We start from the raw sequence: 15,548 nt of genomic DNA, 5'->3' as shown, positions 1-15,548 counted from the left end.
TCTGAACGGTGATATACGTGAAGAAGTGTACGTTGAACAGCCACCCGGCTTCAAAAATGCTGCACTTCCAAACCATGTATACCGGCTAAACAAAGCTTTATACGGTCTAAAGCAAGCACCAAGAGCCTGGTATGATACACTAACCGCATTCCTATTAGAGCATGATTTCACCATCGGTTCAGTGGATAAGACCTTGTTCAAATTTGAAAAGAAGGAACATATCCTACTTGTTCAAATCTATGTAGATGATATTATTTTTGGTTCCACTGACCCCAAGCTTTGTGACAAATTTTCAAAAATGATGACTGACAAATTTGAAATGAGTATGATGGGAGAATTAAGTTTCTTCCTAGGTCTTCAGGTTAAGCAACTCAAGGAAGGAACATTCATCAGTCAACCGAAATATACCAAGGAGCTTCTAAAGAAATTCGGTATGGACACCTGCTCCTCGGCGGCCACTCCAATGAGTTCATCCATTAAATTGGACAGAGATGATGAAGGGCAATCAGTAGATCAGATTGCATACCGGGGCATGATCGGTTCCCTGCTATATCTGACAGCAAGTAGACCGGACATCCTGTTTGCAGTTGGCGTATGTGGGAGATTTCAAGCAAATCCAAAGCAATCCCATTACACAGCCGCAAAGAGGATACTGAAGTATCTAAAGGGCACACCTGATGTCGGTCTGTGGTACCCAAAGGACTCATCATTCAATCTAACGAGCTACTCAGACGCAGACTATGCAGGCTGCAAGATTGACAGAAAGAGCACCAGCGGAACATGTCAGTTCCTTGGTGACCGACTGGTATCATGGCATAGCAAGAAGCAGACATCCGTGGCTACATCAACCGCAGAAGCTGAATACTTGGCGGCCGGAAGTTGCTGTTCTCAACTTCTCTGGATCCAACAGCAGCTGAAGGATTTCGGTATTACAGCCGAAGAGTCCCCAATTTTCTGTGACAACACAAGTGCCATTGCGATTACATACAACCCGGTTCTCCATTCCAGAACCAAGCACATCGACATAAGGCATCATTTCATTCGAGAGCATGTCACGCTGAAGCATATCCGGCTGGAATACGTACCCACCGACCAACAAGTAGCCGATATCTTCACAAAGCCTCTACAGGAAGCTAAGTTCTCTCAATTTAGACTTACTCTCGGTTTAACCGACATCAGTCAGATCCTTCCTAAGGATACTTAAAAGGAAAACCGGCTTCGACAGATAAAACAGGTAGTTCTTCTTAAGCTGCTGATCTTTGAATTCTCAAGATGCCTATGGAAGAACCGCCCAGCTCATCAGACAGAGTAAACCGACCGGCTACTTGGTGGAAACACCAGCTAACCGCATCGGGATGAACAACTGATGACTGACCGGTTCTGAAGCAGGTCATCCCAGATTATTTGAATTTCACAGATGTGGAACAACTACCAATGTTTGTAGATGTCTGTTCTGAAATGTTGCCTTTTCAAAGAAAACTGGTCGCGCCTAAAAAGACGTGAAGATCTTTTGATATCTTTCATGGTTCAGGCCTATGACCGACACCTAGACTGCAAACATACCCATTTTGGTGAAAAACCTTTTATCCTGCAGTTAATACATGTCATTCCATTTAATGCCTGGACAATAGGTTAGCCCCTAAACTAGTATTTAAGAGAGGGAAACACTCACCACAAAACTCACAAGTCACAAGAATACTCTCTCACTAAGGCAAACTAACCATGTCTCAATTCCCAAACATCCTCCAAGTAGATTTTGAATCCTGTACCGGTACCGAACACTATGAAGTGTATCGGATGATTAAGAAGTTAGAAGATACTGGTCTCCAGTATTTTCTGGATGATAAGCAAATCATCTACCCTGCATCCGTTATGGAATTCTACTACAATGCCAGAGTATTCCGGGGAACACCCCATTTTGAGACCCACATCCAATCCAAAGTTGGGGGGGTAATTTTCGACTTCACCGAGCAGGACTTTGGTCGGTGTTTCAGTCTGCCCAAGCAAGGGATCACAGATCTCAATCCTCCTGCAGACATTAAGGCTGAGGTATCCCTAGCCTTTGCCCGGTCGGATGAACCTGTCAATGATCATGGTTCTAAATCTCTCTTGAGGGCTCAGTACCAGCTCCTCAATGATGTGTTAGGAAGGGGCATCTTTGGAAGAGATGTCACTAACACCTACTGCGTGGTAAGTTTCAATATGATGGCCGCCATCATTACTGGCACACCGGTAAACTGGTCCCGGGTGCTGTTCGACACCTTAGTTTGGATGATTAACGTCCAGTCAGTCGGTCTCATTCCCCAAATGAGCACCCTTTTGGTGGAACTCGGTGTTCCAACTTGTCCTGGCGAAGGTCTGAACCAGGCTCAGGTGCTAACTAGGGAAATGACCGACTCTTTCTATAGTCGGTTTGAAAGAGAATGGAGGAGGAGGAACTTCAACCCCCCTCGCTAAGTCACTTCGTCTGGCATCCGGTCGTTTTGCTGCATGTACCGGATGCATCATTAATCTATTCAACTCTGACCATATCGGCCTCACCCATGTCCACTTCGGTTTTAGTTGTGCTTTCTTTAACTTCATCATTTATGTATGTCATTTTCGGTGTTGTCTCTACAGTTTTCGGTCTCCATCTAATATATATCATTATGTGTTAAATGCATTCAATGAGATAATCCAATTTAATGAGATAACTCTCAACCACCCGCATATTTAATTCCCAACTAATCTGGTCACTTTTCAACTACCATTTACCTCGAGATCCGCAAACCGCCACTTCCCAATGCACTTTGGAAAGGAAAAGATTCCTTCCCTTAATAAAACAAAATTGACCATCAATGCACAGATTTTCCCTCCAAAAACGATTCTATATAAGGAGCCATCCTCCTTTCATTTTCTCACATCCACAATCACTAGTATTTCTCTTGAATCTCTCTCTCTCTACATCATAATCATGCCAAGCCGAACTTTGGGAAATTTTCTAAGTGTTGACTTCGGCTCATGCTTGGCCGAATGGGACTATGACCACCCAAAGAAACACATGTTTGAAAGTCTCATTGTTACCGGTCTTCAAGCCTTCCTTGACGAATCCGGTCCCATACTGACTGAGGATGTCAAGGAATTTTTCAGAAATGCCATCAACTGGGGAGATCGCATTGTAACCACTGTAAGGAATCATACCTTCCGGCTTGATGAAGCCGAATTTGCCACCCTCTTCAATCTGCCCAAAGAAGGGTTCTCTGACTTTCCGGCCATGGAGGGCACTGATGAATACTACTATGTGTTCCGCTGCTTAGGAACCTTCGATACGGTGGAAACCCATGGGTTAAAGACCCGTCTCGGTCGTAGCACTCAGCTACTTCTTGAGATTGTCACTCGGTCCATTCTGTGCCAATCTGTAAATCAGCGGTTTTCAAAGAATACCTACAATATGATGACCCACATCTACAACCACACGCCCATTAATTGGGCAGCGGTCCTGTTTCAAATCTTGAGGAAAATGGTGCGGACCAAGAAGGGTCTCGGCTTTGCACCCCACATCAGCAGGTTGATTCTCAAGCACCGGCCAGATTTTGGACCGGGCACACCGGCATCCCCCTCAAATATTCTCGATAGAGATGCCGTGGTGGAAAAGTATTCCAAAATGGTGCTTACTGCTTAAACACCTTCGTTTAAATGTCTTTCTTTCGTCCTATCGGTTTTCATTCTAATAAAATATCGTTTCAGTTTTGATCGCTTCTCTTTACTCTTTGTATCTATCTAACATAACCAGCTTAATATCGTTCGTATCCGGTCTCATAAAATCTGCTTAAAACTGTTAAACACCGATCAATCAAAATATCTGAAACACTATTAGAAACCGATCTGCCATTCGGTCTCAAAGAAAAGATTGCGTCACCGATGACATAGGCAAAGTTTTGGAGGGAAAAACTCCCGCTCAAAGACACCGCACACCGTTTCGCACGGAACCATGTCCTTTCATTTTGGAGGGAAAACTCCCGCCCATTCATGATGGGACGGTTTGGCTTCCAAACCGTGCCTATAAAAGGGGGCCTTCGTCATATTTTTCATTCTCACACAAATTCACTTTCTCTCTCTAAACTTCTAAAATCCTTTGAAGCCGAATTCTTTCATTTTCAAACTCTTCAAACATGGGTCGAGATTCGGCGTTGTTCAAACTATACTCTCAAGTGGACTTCGAGGAGATTCGGCAGAACGGAACGGCCGAAGCAAAAGAAGTAATTGACCGATTGATTAAAACCGGTTTGGAATATCTACTAGACGGCCCCCACGTAATATACAAGGACGCGGTCGAAGAGTTCTTCAAAACCGCAACCATTTCCTACGACAGGATCCTCGCAACGGTTTGCGGCTCCCAAATAGAAATCACCGAAGCTGTAGTGGCCGAAAGTCTGCATCTCCCAACTACCGGTATGGACGCAACAGCAGAGATGGACGATGACATTTTTAAGATGGCTTGCCGCCGTGTATCAGCAACAAACAAGCCGGTTCCCACATCCGGAAAGAAACAACTGCTGAAACCGGAGCTCATCCCGGCGTGTGACGTTTTTGCCAGGGCGATACTGGCAAGGGGAGGAAATTTCAGCAATCTGACCAAAGACAAAATCAGAATGATTTTTCGTCTAATGGAAGGCACAGAGATCAACTGGGCAAGATCGGTCTTCAGCAACCTTATGGAAATGGTGAGACCGGACTCAGACAGGTCTTGGGGGTATGCCGTACAACTCGGCAAGATCTTCTTACATCTGAAGATCAAAGTCGGTCCCGGTGTTGGAATACTAAAACGCAGCATCATCCGATCAAGGCATTTTCTTCCAAGAAAGCAATCGGTCTCCAGTTCCACATGTGGCCGAAAGAAGAAAGCCGCAAAGAAAAATACCCCGGCAAAAGAAAACACCGGAGGAAAGAGAAAAGAAAAAGTAATTTTCGAAGACCTACCTCAACAAACAGAGGATGAGGAGTGGGACGATGAGGAAGCCGACACAGAGGGAACCGAAAATAGAACGGACCATGACGATGATCTTTCGGCTCAAAGTCCAAACAATGCCGAACATAGCATAAATCCTGAAACCACCGAGGGTGAGGACGGGGTTGACACAGGTGCTAATGATGAAGGCCTCAGCAGGGAAGAAGCCGATGAGGCCGAGGCCGAAAGATTAGCCCAGAATATCTTTCAAGGCATCATCAGGCGGGATGAGGACGTTATAAGCTTATACTTGGAGTGGCATGAGCACCGCTTCAACACGAACTATAAGAACATCATGACGGACTTAAACCAAGAAGATTGCTTCGCCAGGTTGGAGGAGGTGGAGGCCATGATCTTAAGCCTCACAAAATCCAATACCATTCATGAGGTACAAAGCCGAACTTGCCTACTGATACCGAGAAGTCATCTTCGACAGATAAGAAGGCGTATCAGAAAGATTAAGGAAGAATATGTCGAAGGGGGATCGGTGTCTACAGTAGCGCCGCGAGTATTGGATAAGCTTGAAAAGGGCAAACTGGAAATTCGGCAGGAAATAGACCGGCTGGAAGCCATATGCAATCAGAAAGAAGTACCGGTATATACCGCTCCAGTCATCGAAGAATTTCCAATTGACTGGTCAACAACCTCAAGAGAAGACACTGAGACACCGAGGGACATTGAGACACCGATACAGGACAATGCTGAAATACCAACTTCAAAAACTGTTGAAGAACAAACTCTAGAAGATGCCGAGGTACCAATCACAGAAGCCCCGGTTACGAACTTGGAGGAGGCGGTCACATTAGAAACACCTACTGAGGTTGTTGAAATAACAGACTCCGATGAGAGAGCCGATCCTGATCCAACCGAGCAGTCCCATCCTACTCCACCACCGGCAGCCACCATTTCAGTTCCCCCTAAGGAATGGATTGAAGACCGGCTCCAAGAGTTTGAAGCATCCGTTTCGGGGCGGATTGATGAACAACTCAAGAAATTTGAAGTGTCCACGTCAGGGCAAATGGAAGACCGGCTTCAGAAATTTGAGGCATCAATATCAGAGATGATTGATGACCGGATAGTTGAACACAACGTCTCTAAGCTTCAGCCATTCAAGGATAGCGCCGATAAAATATTTGACTCGGCCATAAAGTTCGCCAATGTGACAAAACAGGTTGTGGATCAACATCAAGCACGCCTGGAGCAACTCAGCACCGGACTATGGGAAGAGGCCGGTGAGCGAGAAAATTGTGCTCATCATATTATAGCTCTGGAGGGTCTCACTTCGGAATTGAAGAAGGATTTCGAACGGGTTGACCCGACAATTGAACGAGTCTCGGTACTGGAAAATTCAAATAAGACTCTCGTGTCCGAGGTAAAGGCACTTACAGAGCAGATAGCCGAAATCCTGAAAGCTAAGGAAGTCGCGGATGCCGCGGCTATAGAGGTCGATGCTCTGGTTGCTAAGAGAGTCCAGGAAAGGCTGGACGCCGAAGTCAGCAGAGACAAAGAGGCGCCGCGAGCGACTCCGCTGACCGAGGAAGAGGTAGAGGCCGAGAGAATACGAAGGGCTGAGATCATGTATCCAGGGTATGCTGAGAAAATAGCAAGACAGGCCGCAGCGGATGCCGAACGATTGGAAACGGAGCAACGACGGCTGGCGGGATTTACGAAGGAACACGAGAAAAAGAAGAAAGCGGCCGCCTCCGTTTCAGCACCGGCCGCCTCTGCCTCAGAACCGAAGAAGAGAAAGAAGCCGGCTAGTAAGAAAGTTCGAATTGTTGAGACGCTCAACACAATCTCTGAACTGGTCGAGACGGGTACCTCGCAGCAAGCCGACCCAGTAGAGGACGAAGTCGAAGAACAGCTGCGGTCCCGGTCTAAAAGACCACGATCTTCTCAACCGCAACCGCCACCACCACCGAAGAGAAAGAAGAGCGCTTACGAATTCACGGACTCGGAATAGGGACTCTCCTTCCTTTTCTTATTTGTCTTAAGAATTTATGCTTTGTCTTTCTCGGTTAGCTATAAATATATATATCAAGTTATTTTTGAACACCGGCCTTATTTTGCACTTCTACTTGGTTTTGATAATTTTAAATAAAATAATCAAAAAGGGAGAAATTGTTAGATAAAAGATAGAGATTCTTCCAAACCCCTCCCTCAAATTTTTTTTTTTTGAAAATTCTCTAAGTCTTTTTCAATAACTGGCCAAACAAAACAACCGGCCTACGGTTGCAAACTTACATGATTTTGATAATTTTAAATAAAATAATCAAAAAGGGAGAAATTGTTAGATAAATTCATACCGGTTCAAATAAACCTAACTTAAACAAACTTCCTATGCAGGAACAAGGAACCGGACCGGATAAACAGAAGAGAACCAACTAAAGAAACCGAACCGGTCAAGCTACCAAACCGATCAAAAGTATTCGGCACGTGACCGCACAGAGGAAGGATCGGCCAAAGCTCAAAACCGGAACCATCATATAGCCGATCAATCCACAAGGCAATCATAACCGGAAGAAGTCCGGTTACTTCACTATCAAAAGACATTCGGCCAAGTCAAGTGGCCAATCTAGGCCAAGTCAAGAGGCCGACTAGTACAAGAAGACACTTTGGGTATCTGTTGAGAATGATACCAAAGGAACAGACTGAATACTTCCATATCCATGCAAGTCTGAGGAAAGACTGTAGGCTGCAAAAAAAACAGTACTACCGGATCCTTCTACTTCGGGATAAGCCAGAAAGGAAATCTTCAAAGTACAGACAACTGTCCAAGCAGACAGTGCCTACATTGAGTAAAAGACAAACCCAGCAGGTTTGCTTTACAGACCGGCAGGTCTGAAACAGGATGCCAGGTCTGAGATTGACCGTCAGGTCTGAGGAGAAGACCGCAGGTCTGAGACACTGAATCACTGCATCTCTGATCAGCCAATCAGATTCAAGGCTTTGAAATATGACCGTTGGCATATTTCACCTATAAAAGGAGGCAGTTGCAGAAGAGTAAATGTGGGATTTTGAGCAGTTACTAAGAGTCATTAAGTGAGACAAACATTGGGATAACAAGAGCTAAGTGCATTTACTACAAGTGATAACAGTGTGGCATTCTAAGAAAGCCTAAGTGCTGAATTCTAAGAGTGTGTTACAATTTCGGTGTAAATTGTAAGAGTGTTATCGAGCAGGAAATAAGTCTCGATCGGATTGTATTTGTATTCCTTAGTGAATATCCTTCTCGCGGTTTCGAGAGGAAGGGGTGACGTAGGAGTTTTATCTCCGAACATCCATAAAATCTGTTGTGTTACTTACTTTCTGTTGGCTTCATTACATAACCGACTAATCTAACAATACCGCTCAGAACCGAATTTACATTAACCACACCAAGTATCCAGATTGCCGAAACCGACCCACCATTCTTCAAATCCCCATCATCCGAAACCGACTCCGCCTATCATACACGTGTATCGCTTCAACTTGAAAGCAAACCTCTTCCGCGCTTGAACCTAGTTCAAGGGTTTGTGACAGGTTGTGTAGTATTGAAACCCCGGTGTTAATCTCTAACCGGATTAACCACCACCCTACGAGTGAGAACCGCTAACCGGTCCAACCCCCGGTCCACCAGCGGCGACCTAGATCCTAACATAAACAAATTAAAATTATTATGAATTAAACATATAAATAAAGTAAAATATAAATAAATTAAAATATAAATAAATTAAAATATAAATAAATAAAATATGTAAAAAAATTAAAATATAAATAAGTTATGTAAATTAATTAAAAACAAATTAAAGAATTGAAATGAAAGTTTTAAAAACTTTTGAGTATGTAAAAAATGTTTCTGCAAATTTGAGTTTGGAAAACTAAAACTTATTATGGAGATGAGTTTACATGTGGGTTGGAGATATCTTAGATATATATTTAATAAAGAGAAACTAATATTTTATTTGAATGTTATGTTAAATATATCATTTCTTGATTTTTATCTCATTATTTTGACATATAGATAGATTATGAATTGTCACTTTACATAACATTATGAATTGTATATGTTTTTTTTTTTTTTTTTTTAACTCTATGAATTCGCACGTTCTTGTTTCTATTTATGAATTGCTGTCAGCTGCGTTGTGGTCAATCACAGTCGCTGCCCAGTGCCCACCAGCCAGCAACTAGCGTCCGTCAATAGTGATTCACCCCATTAATATTTCATGATCATCCTCTCTTTCTCTCTCTAAAGTAATCTGCTTTGCAGCATGCTAAAACGTAATGGGTTTGCTCTAAAAAGATCATCTTTTTCGTTTGATAATTGGAATATTATTAATGAATCTAAAAGTTTTCTCATAGATTTTGTGAATGGATTAAAGATCTCAGTTTCTCTATTAATGAATATATATATATTTTAATGGATGATTGATATCATATTTGTTTTTGTTTATTATATTTACAAGTTTGAAGAAGAAGAAGAAAGTTTTCCTAGTTGACTCTGAGCTTTACTCTCTGCTATCGGTTCATCCAACATGTTTCTAGCACCCGGAAAACCAGTCGTTTCCGCCACCATCTGTAACTTTCCGGCCAAAAGTATCGATCTTTGTAATGGGGATCACGTTGCTGTTAAATGGAGAAACTCCAACCGGCGTTTCCTACTTGTGACATCAGTGATTAGCCGAGGAGACAACAAAACCTCCGAATCTTCCTCATTGGAGGCGGTGGCTAAAGATTCATTCAACGGCTCGATCTCAAAAAGCGGCAAGGGTATTGAAGTTAGGGCAGTGATCACTATAAGGAAGAAGACGAAGGAGAAGATCAATGAGAAGATAGAGGATAAATGGGATACTGTCATCAATGGGATCGGTCAGGGCATCTCGATCCAGCTCGTTAGTCATGAAATAGATCCCGGTTAGTTGAATCACTTAATAAAAATTTTTACTTTATGAGAATATTGATGAGATTCTGACATGGGTTTTCTCTCTATGATCTTGAATCTTGATCTTGCCTCAGAAACCATGTCAGGGAAAACAGTAAAGTCATCGGTGAAGGGTTGGCCGCCAAAGAAGCCGGAGAATCCAAATATAGTAGAATACTATGCAAACTTCACCGTACCTTACGATTTTGGAATTCCGGCCGCCGTTCTCATCACCAATTTCCTTGGAAAAGAGTTCTACTTGCTTGAGATCATTGTTCATGGCTTTCAACAAGCACCCATACATTTCACAGCAAATACATGGGTTCATTCTAGACAAGATAATCCAGAAAGCAGAATCATTTTCGAAAACAATGTAATTAGATAAATTCCTTTCCTTGTTTACATTGTCTCAATTCATGAACTGACTCCTTTATGAACAGGCGTATTTACCATCACAAACCCCTCCAGGGATAAAGGATCTTCGACATGAAGATCTTCTGAGTGTTCAAGGAAACGGTAAAGGAAACAGAAAGCAACACGAACGAATCTACGATTACGCACCTTATAACGATTTGGGTAATCCAGACAAATCAGAGGAATTAGCCAGACCGGTTATGGAAGGCTTAGATATGCCTTATCCTAGGAGATGTCGAACTGGTAGACCTCCAACAAGAACAGATCCATTTTCGGAAACAAGAATCGAAAAGCCTAATCCTGTTTATGTTCCAAGAGACGAAACATTTGAAGAGATTAAACAGAATACATTCTCTGCTGGAAGATTGAAAGCTTTACTACATAATTTGATTCCATTAATTGCAGCTACACTATCAAGTTCAGATACCCCTTTTACATGTTTCTCTGAAATTGATAAGTTATACATTGATGGTGTGATCTTGAAAGATGATGAACTTAAAGAAGGAGGAATGCAGATGCAATCTTTAACCAATTTGTTTAGTCAGATTCTATCAGTTGGACAGAAGTTGTTGAAATATGAAGTTCCTGCTATTATTAAAAGAGATAGATTTGCTTGGCTAAGGGATATTGAATTTTCTCGTCAAGCTTTAGCAGGAGTTAACCCGGTTAATATTGAATTACTTAGGGTTAGTAAATTCTGTAAGTTTGTGTTAGAAATTGAATCTTTTTGTTATTGAATTACTAAAGGTTTCTCTTGTTTTCCAGGAATTTCCTATTGTCAGCAAATTAGACCCTGCAATATATGGTCCACCAGAATCTGCTATAACTAAAGGGATGATAGTAGAAGAACTGCATGGAATGAGTTTTGAAGAGGTTCTGTTTTTACTTTCGAGCTTTCGATTCCTATTAAGAGAACGCCTTGATAATGTTAAGTGACAAAAGATTTTATTTTTGAAGGCAATGGAGAATAAGCGATTGTTTATACTGGATTATCATGACATGATGTTACCATTCATAGAGAAGATAAATTCATTACCAGGGAGAAAATCATACGCCACTAGGACTATATTTTTTCATACTCGAACTGGGCTTTTAAGGCCAATTATTATCGAGCTTTCGCTCCCACCAACTCCATCTTCCCAACGAAATAAACAGGTTTACACCCATGGACATGATGCGACAGCTTACTGGATTTGGAAGCTTTCTAAAGCTCATGTTTGCTCCAATGATGCTGGAGTTCATCAATTAGTCAATCATTGGTAAGATTCTAATTTTTTCAGCCTTTTCTTTTTTTCGATTCAATGATTTGATTATGTGTTTGAAAATGATAGGCTGAGGACTCATGCTTGTATGGAACCATACATAATTGCAACACATAGACAGCTTAGTTGTATGCATCCCATCTTTAAGCTTCTTCATCCTCATATGCGTTACACATTGGAAATCAATGCTCTCGCGAGGCAGAGTTTAATAAACGGTGGAGGAATAATCGAGGCTAGTTTTAGTCCTGGAAAGTATTGTATGGAAGTAAGCTCGGCAGCTTACAAGAGCAATTGGCGGTTTGACATGGAAGGACTTCCAGCTGATTTAATTCGAAGGTATTCATTCTATTTGATCGCTGTATAATTGATCGTCGATCTTTGTTATGAATGTTGTTGACGGTTTCAGGGGGATGGCTGTTGAGGAACCTTCAATGCCAGGTGGTGTGAAACTTGTGATCGAAGACTATCCTTACGCAGCTGATGGGATCTTAATATGGGCTGCGATAAAAGAGATGGTGGAATCTTACGTTGATCATTGGTATTCCGAGTCTGAATCATCAGTAGCTTCTGACGTCGAGCTACAAGCGTGGTGGAACGAGATCAAGAACAAGGGACATCCCGAGAAGAAGAATGAGAAGTGGTGGCCAAAACTCAAAACCAAAGAGGACTTAAGCGGGATTCTAACAACCATGATCTGGATTGCTTCGGGCCAGCATGCAGCCATAAATTTCGGGCAATACCCGTTTGGTGGGTACATGCCAAACCGTCCTACACTCATGAGAAAACACATCCCTTTAGAAACGGATCCAGGGTATGAGAAATTCATGCATAGCCCACAAAGTACTTTTCTTTCGTCATTGCCAACTCAACTTCAGGCAACAAAGGTGATGGCTGTACAAGACACATTGTCAACTCACTCGGCCGATGAGGAATACATATCACAGCTGTACCGTCTTCAGAGATATTTCATCAACGACGAAAAAGTGTTGGAAATCTTTGAGAAATTTGATAATAAACTTAAGGGTATTGAAGAGATTATAAAGAAGAGGAATAAGGATGTTCGGCTTAAAAACCGAACTGGTGCTGGCATCCCACCATACGAGCTGCTTCTTCCCTCGTCTGGCCCGGGTGTGACTGGCCGTGGTATCCCTAATAGTATTTCGATCTAGTTATATTATGTTCGGGTTATGTAAAATAGACATGATGGACTAGAACCATTATTTTGTATTTGTCTGGTTGTAGCTTGTTGTTTGTAGGCAGATTGTTGAAGAACCAAATGTAGTTGGAGATGCATAGTTGAAATATAATAAGGTATTAGCTACTTTAACCAATTGAAAGGATTCTTTGGTTTCCATTAGTATTGATTATTCGAAAGATCTGATCTTTTTTATCTAATAAATTTTCAGAACTTCATAATCTGGTTCAAATTCACCTGATAGAAGAGATTTCTTTTTTCATCTTAGTTTTATGAACAAGATATAGAGAAATATTAATAGTGATGTTTGCCACTACCTCTCACAAACTCTCACTTCAATGGCAAGTTAACATGTGATCTGTTTTTAAGTGTAAATGATTAGTTTGAAAACACTTTTCAATTTAAATATCTCATGTGAATACACTTAGAACAAAATTTAATCAAAAGACAGATTCTTTATCCGACAGTTTTACTATGGTCATCATGAATGATGTAGTAGAATAATGATTGATAATGATAGTAGCAGTAAAATCTTTATGAGACTGAGAAAAACAGAAATGCGGTAGCCACGATCTTCTTCTTCTTCATCATCTTCTTGAATGAGTGAAGCGTGAGATCAATCGTCATATGACATGTGTGTCAACTTCTTCTTCTATGATCATTTCTTTATTACCTAGTCACGGGACTGGATCTTGTCTCTTCATGAATACACATACTAATATTAATTCTTCAATAAGTTTAATCCTTTCCTTCCATTTCACTTCACCAACCATTATTTCTCTTCATTCAGAATCTTTTCTATTCAATTCATTCAGATTTCAGACGATGACAGATCTGCCGACAGATACCCAAATCCCTCTTCTCAGTTCAACAGACCAGATGCCTGAAAACCCACCAACCAGAATCGAAAAGATTGAAGATTTCGACACAGACGATGTAGACAAAACCCTCTGTCAGCTTGAACGGATCATATCTTTTCTGGGTTTCAATCAGCCTTCAATTCAAACTTGTCTTCTTTCATGGGTCGTTTTCCTTCTATTTGGCGTTTCATTTCCTGTAATCATGATTGACCTATTTAACTGCGATGGATGTGAATCTTTCCAAAACAGAGACTTCGAGATCTCCATTGTTATCTTTCAAGCATGTTTAGCCGCCATCTCTCTACTCTGTCTTTCCTACAATCTACGCAAATACGGCATTAGGAAATTCCTCTTCGTTGATCGTTACAGTGGACAAGCATGCCGTTTCCAAGATGAATACATTCAGAAAATTCGAGTAAGCAAAAGACTTTTCACACAAAAAATTGCTCATCAGAAATGAATTTCTCTTTTAATCATGGGTAATTATCAGGATTCAATCAGCTCCATTATTTTCTGGGTAATACCGTGTTTAGTTCTCAAGACAGTACGTGAGGTCGTTCGTGTTTCATACCAGCAACATAATTTTAGCGAATCGAAGCTGGTTCGTTTTCTGATTCTATCTGGTTTAGTCGCGTCGTGGACTTACGTTTCTGCAATCTATCTAACAGCATGTGTAATCTTCCATCTGGTCTGCAATCTTCAAATCATACACTTTGATGATTATGGAAAGTTTATGGAGAGACATTCAAATGTAATGGTTTATATAGAAGAACACAGTCGTCTACGACATTACCTATCCAAGATCAGCCATAGATTCCGAATTTATCTTCTTTTGATCTTCTGGGTTGTCACTGCAAGCCAATTCATTACTCTTTTCCAAACAACTGGATATACTGGAAATGTTAATCTCATCAATGGTGGTGATTTTGCTGTAAGTTTGCATCTCCAAAGTAAATTCAAATAACCCTTTATTCAATGTAAGTTAAAGAAAGAAATTAAGCTACTTTGACCATTTGGAGTTTGACCATTTTACCCTTTCTGAAATTGTAATTAATTATTGGGTTGAAAGATATTTATTAGATGCAGATTAATTCAAATAACCCATTATTGAATCAGTAATAGGAAGCCAAGATTTTGAATTCTATTGTAATTTTTTAGCAAGTTGACTAAATTGAGTTTTGTTTGTCCATACCAGGTTTCTTCAGTTGTTCAGGTAGTGGGAACGATTCTCTGCTTAAATGCTGCAGCAAAAATATCGCATAGAGCACAAGGGATAGCAGCACTGGCTAGCAAATGGCATGCGAGTGTAACATGTAATGTCAACAACAACGAACAATTAAGAGTTTCAAACAGTAATGGGAGTTTAGACAGAGTCAATTCGATGGAGAGCGATTCATCCGACAGTGATATGGAGGATTCAGTTAATGGTTCTCAACACTCGGCTTCTCATATGACATCTTACCATAAAAGACAAGCTTTTGTGTTATACTTACAGACAAACCCAGGAGGAATCACCATCTTTGGATGGACGGTTGATCGTGGTCTGATCAACACCATCTTCTTTACTGAACTGTCACTTGTGCTCTTTGTTCTTGGTAAGACCCTCATCTCTGCAAGTGAATGAATGGATAGATGAATGAAATTGTCATCCATTTGTTTTGGTTTTCAACCCTTGCCAAAGCTTTAATGTTTGGGATCAAAACTATTATTATTTTGTGAAGATTGCTTTATGTACAATAATAATATATAAGTACCATATTGAGAAATTTGTACAAACTTACAATTGGATAAGAGTTATTATTACACATTCCATATAGAAGATATTAACCAAAATTATGTCAACACAATAGAACAACAGCATATGCTCAACTTCCCACTTCCCAATCAAGTAAGTTGATTGACTAACAACATTTCAACAAGATTACAGATT

At 41.1% G+C, this 15,548-nt stretch overlaps 2 protein-coding genes across 2 annotated transcripts; both read left to right on the top strand.

The window, feature by feature from the left end:
• The first annotated feature begins 9,404 nt into the window (after positions 1-9,404).
• Positions 9,405-12,894, top strand: LOC124922294 (lipoxygenase 6, chloroplastic). Its single transcript, XM_047463031.1, has 7 exons — positions 9,405-9,880; positions 9,983-10,260; positions 10,328-10,987; positions 11,067-11,174; positions 11,259-11,560; positions 11,633-11,899; positions 11,970-12,894. The coding sequence occupies exons 1-7, from the start codon at positions 9,502-9,504 to the stop codon at positions 12,730-12,732; spliced, it is 2,757 nt and encodes a 918-aa protein (XP_047318987.1). The 5' UTR covers positions 9,405-9,501; the 3' UTR covers positions 12,733-12,894.
• A 491-nt stretch (positions 12,895-13,385) lies between these two features.
• LOC124922410 lies at positions 13,386-15,287 on the top strand. The gene is made up of 3 exons (XM_047463144.1): positions 13,386-14,033; positions 14,109-14,549; positions 14,814-15,287. The coding sequence occupies exons 1-3, from the start codon at positions 13,386-13,388 to the stop codon at positions 15,240-15,242; spliced, it is 1,518 nt and encodes a 505-aa protein (XP_047319100.1). The 3' UTR covers positions 15,243-15,287.
• Positions 15,288-15,548: the final 261 nt, after the last annotated feature.

Source organism: Impatiens glandulifera, chromosome 1, assembly GCF_907164915.1.
Source record: "Impatiens glandulifera chromosome 1, dImpGla2.1, whole genome shotgun sequence".
NCBI classification, from domain to species: Eukaryota; Viridiplantae; Streptophyta; class Magnoliopsida; order Ericales; family Balsaminaceae; genus Impatiens; species Impatiens glandulifera.
The sequence above is the reverse complement of the archived record's forward strand: the minus strand, read 5'-3'. Positions and strand labels throughout refer to the sequence as shown.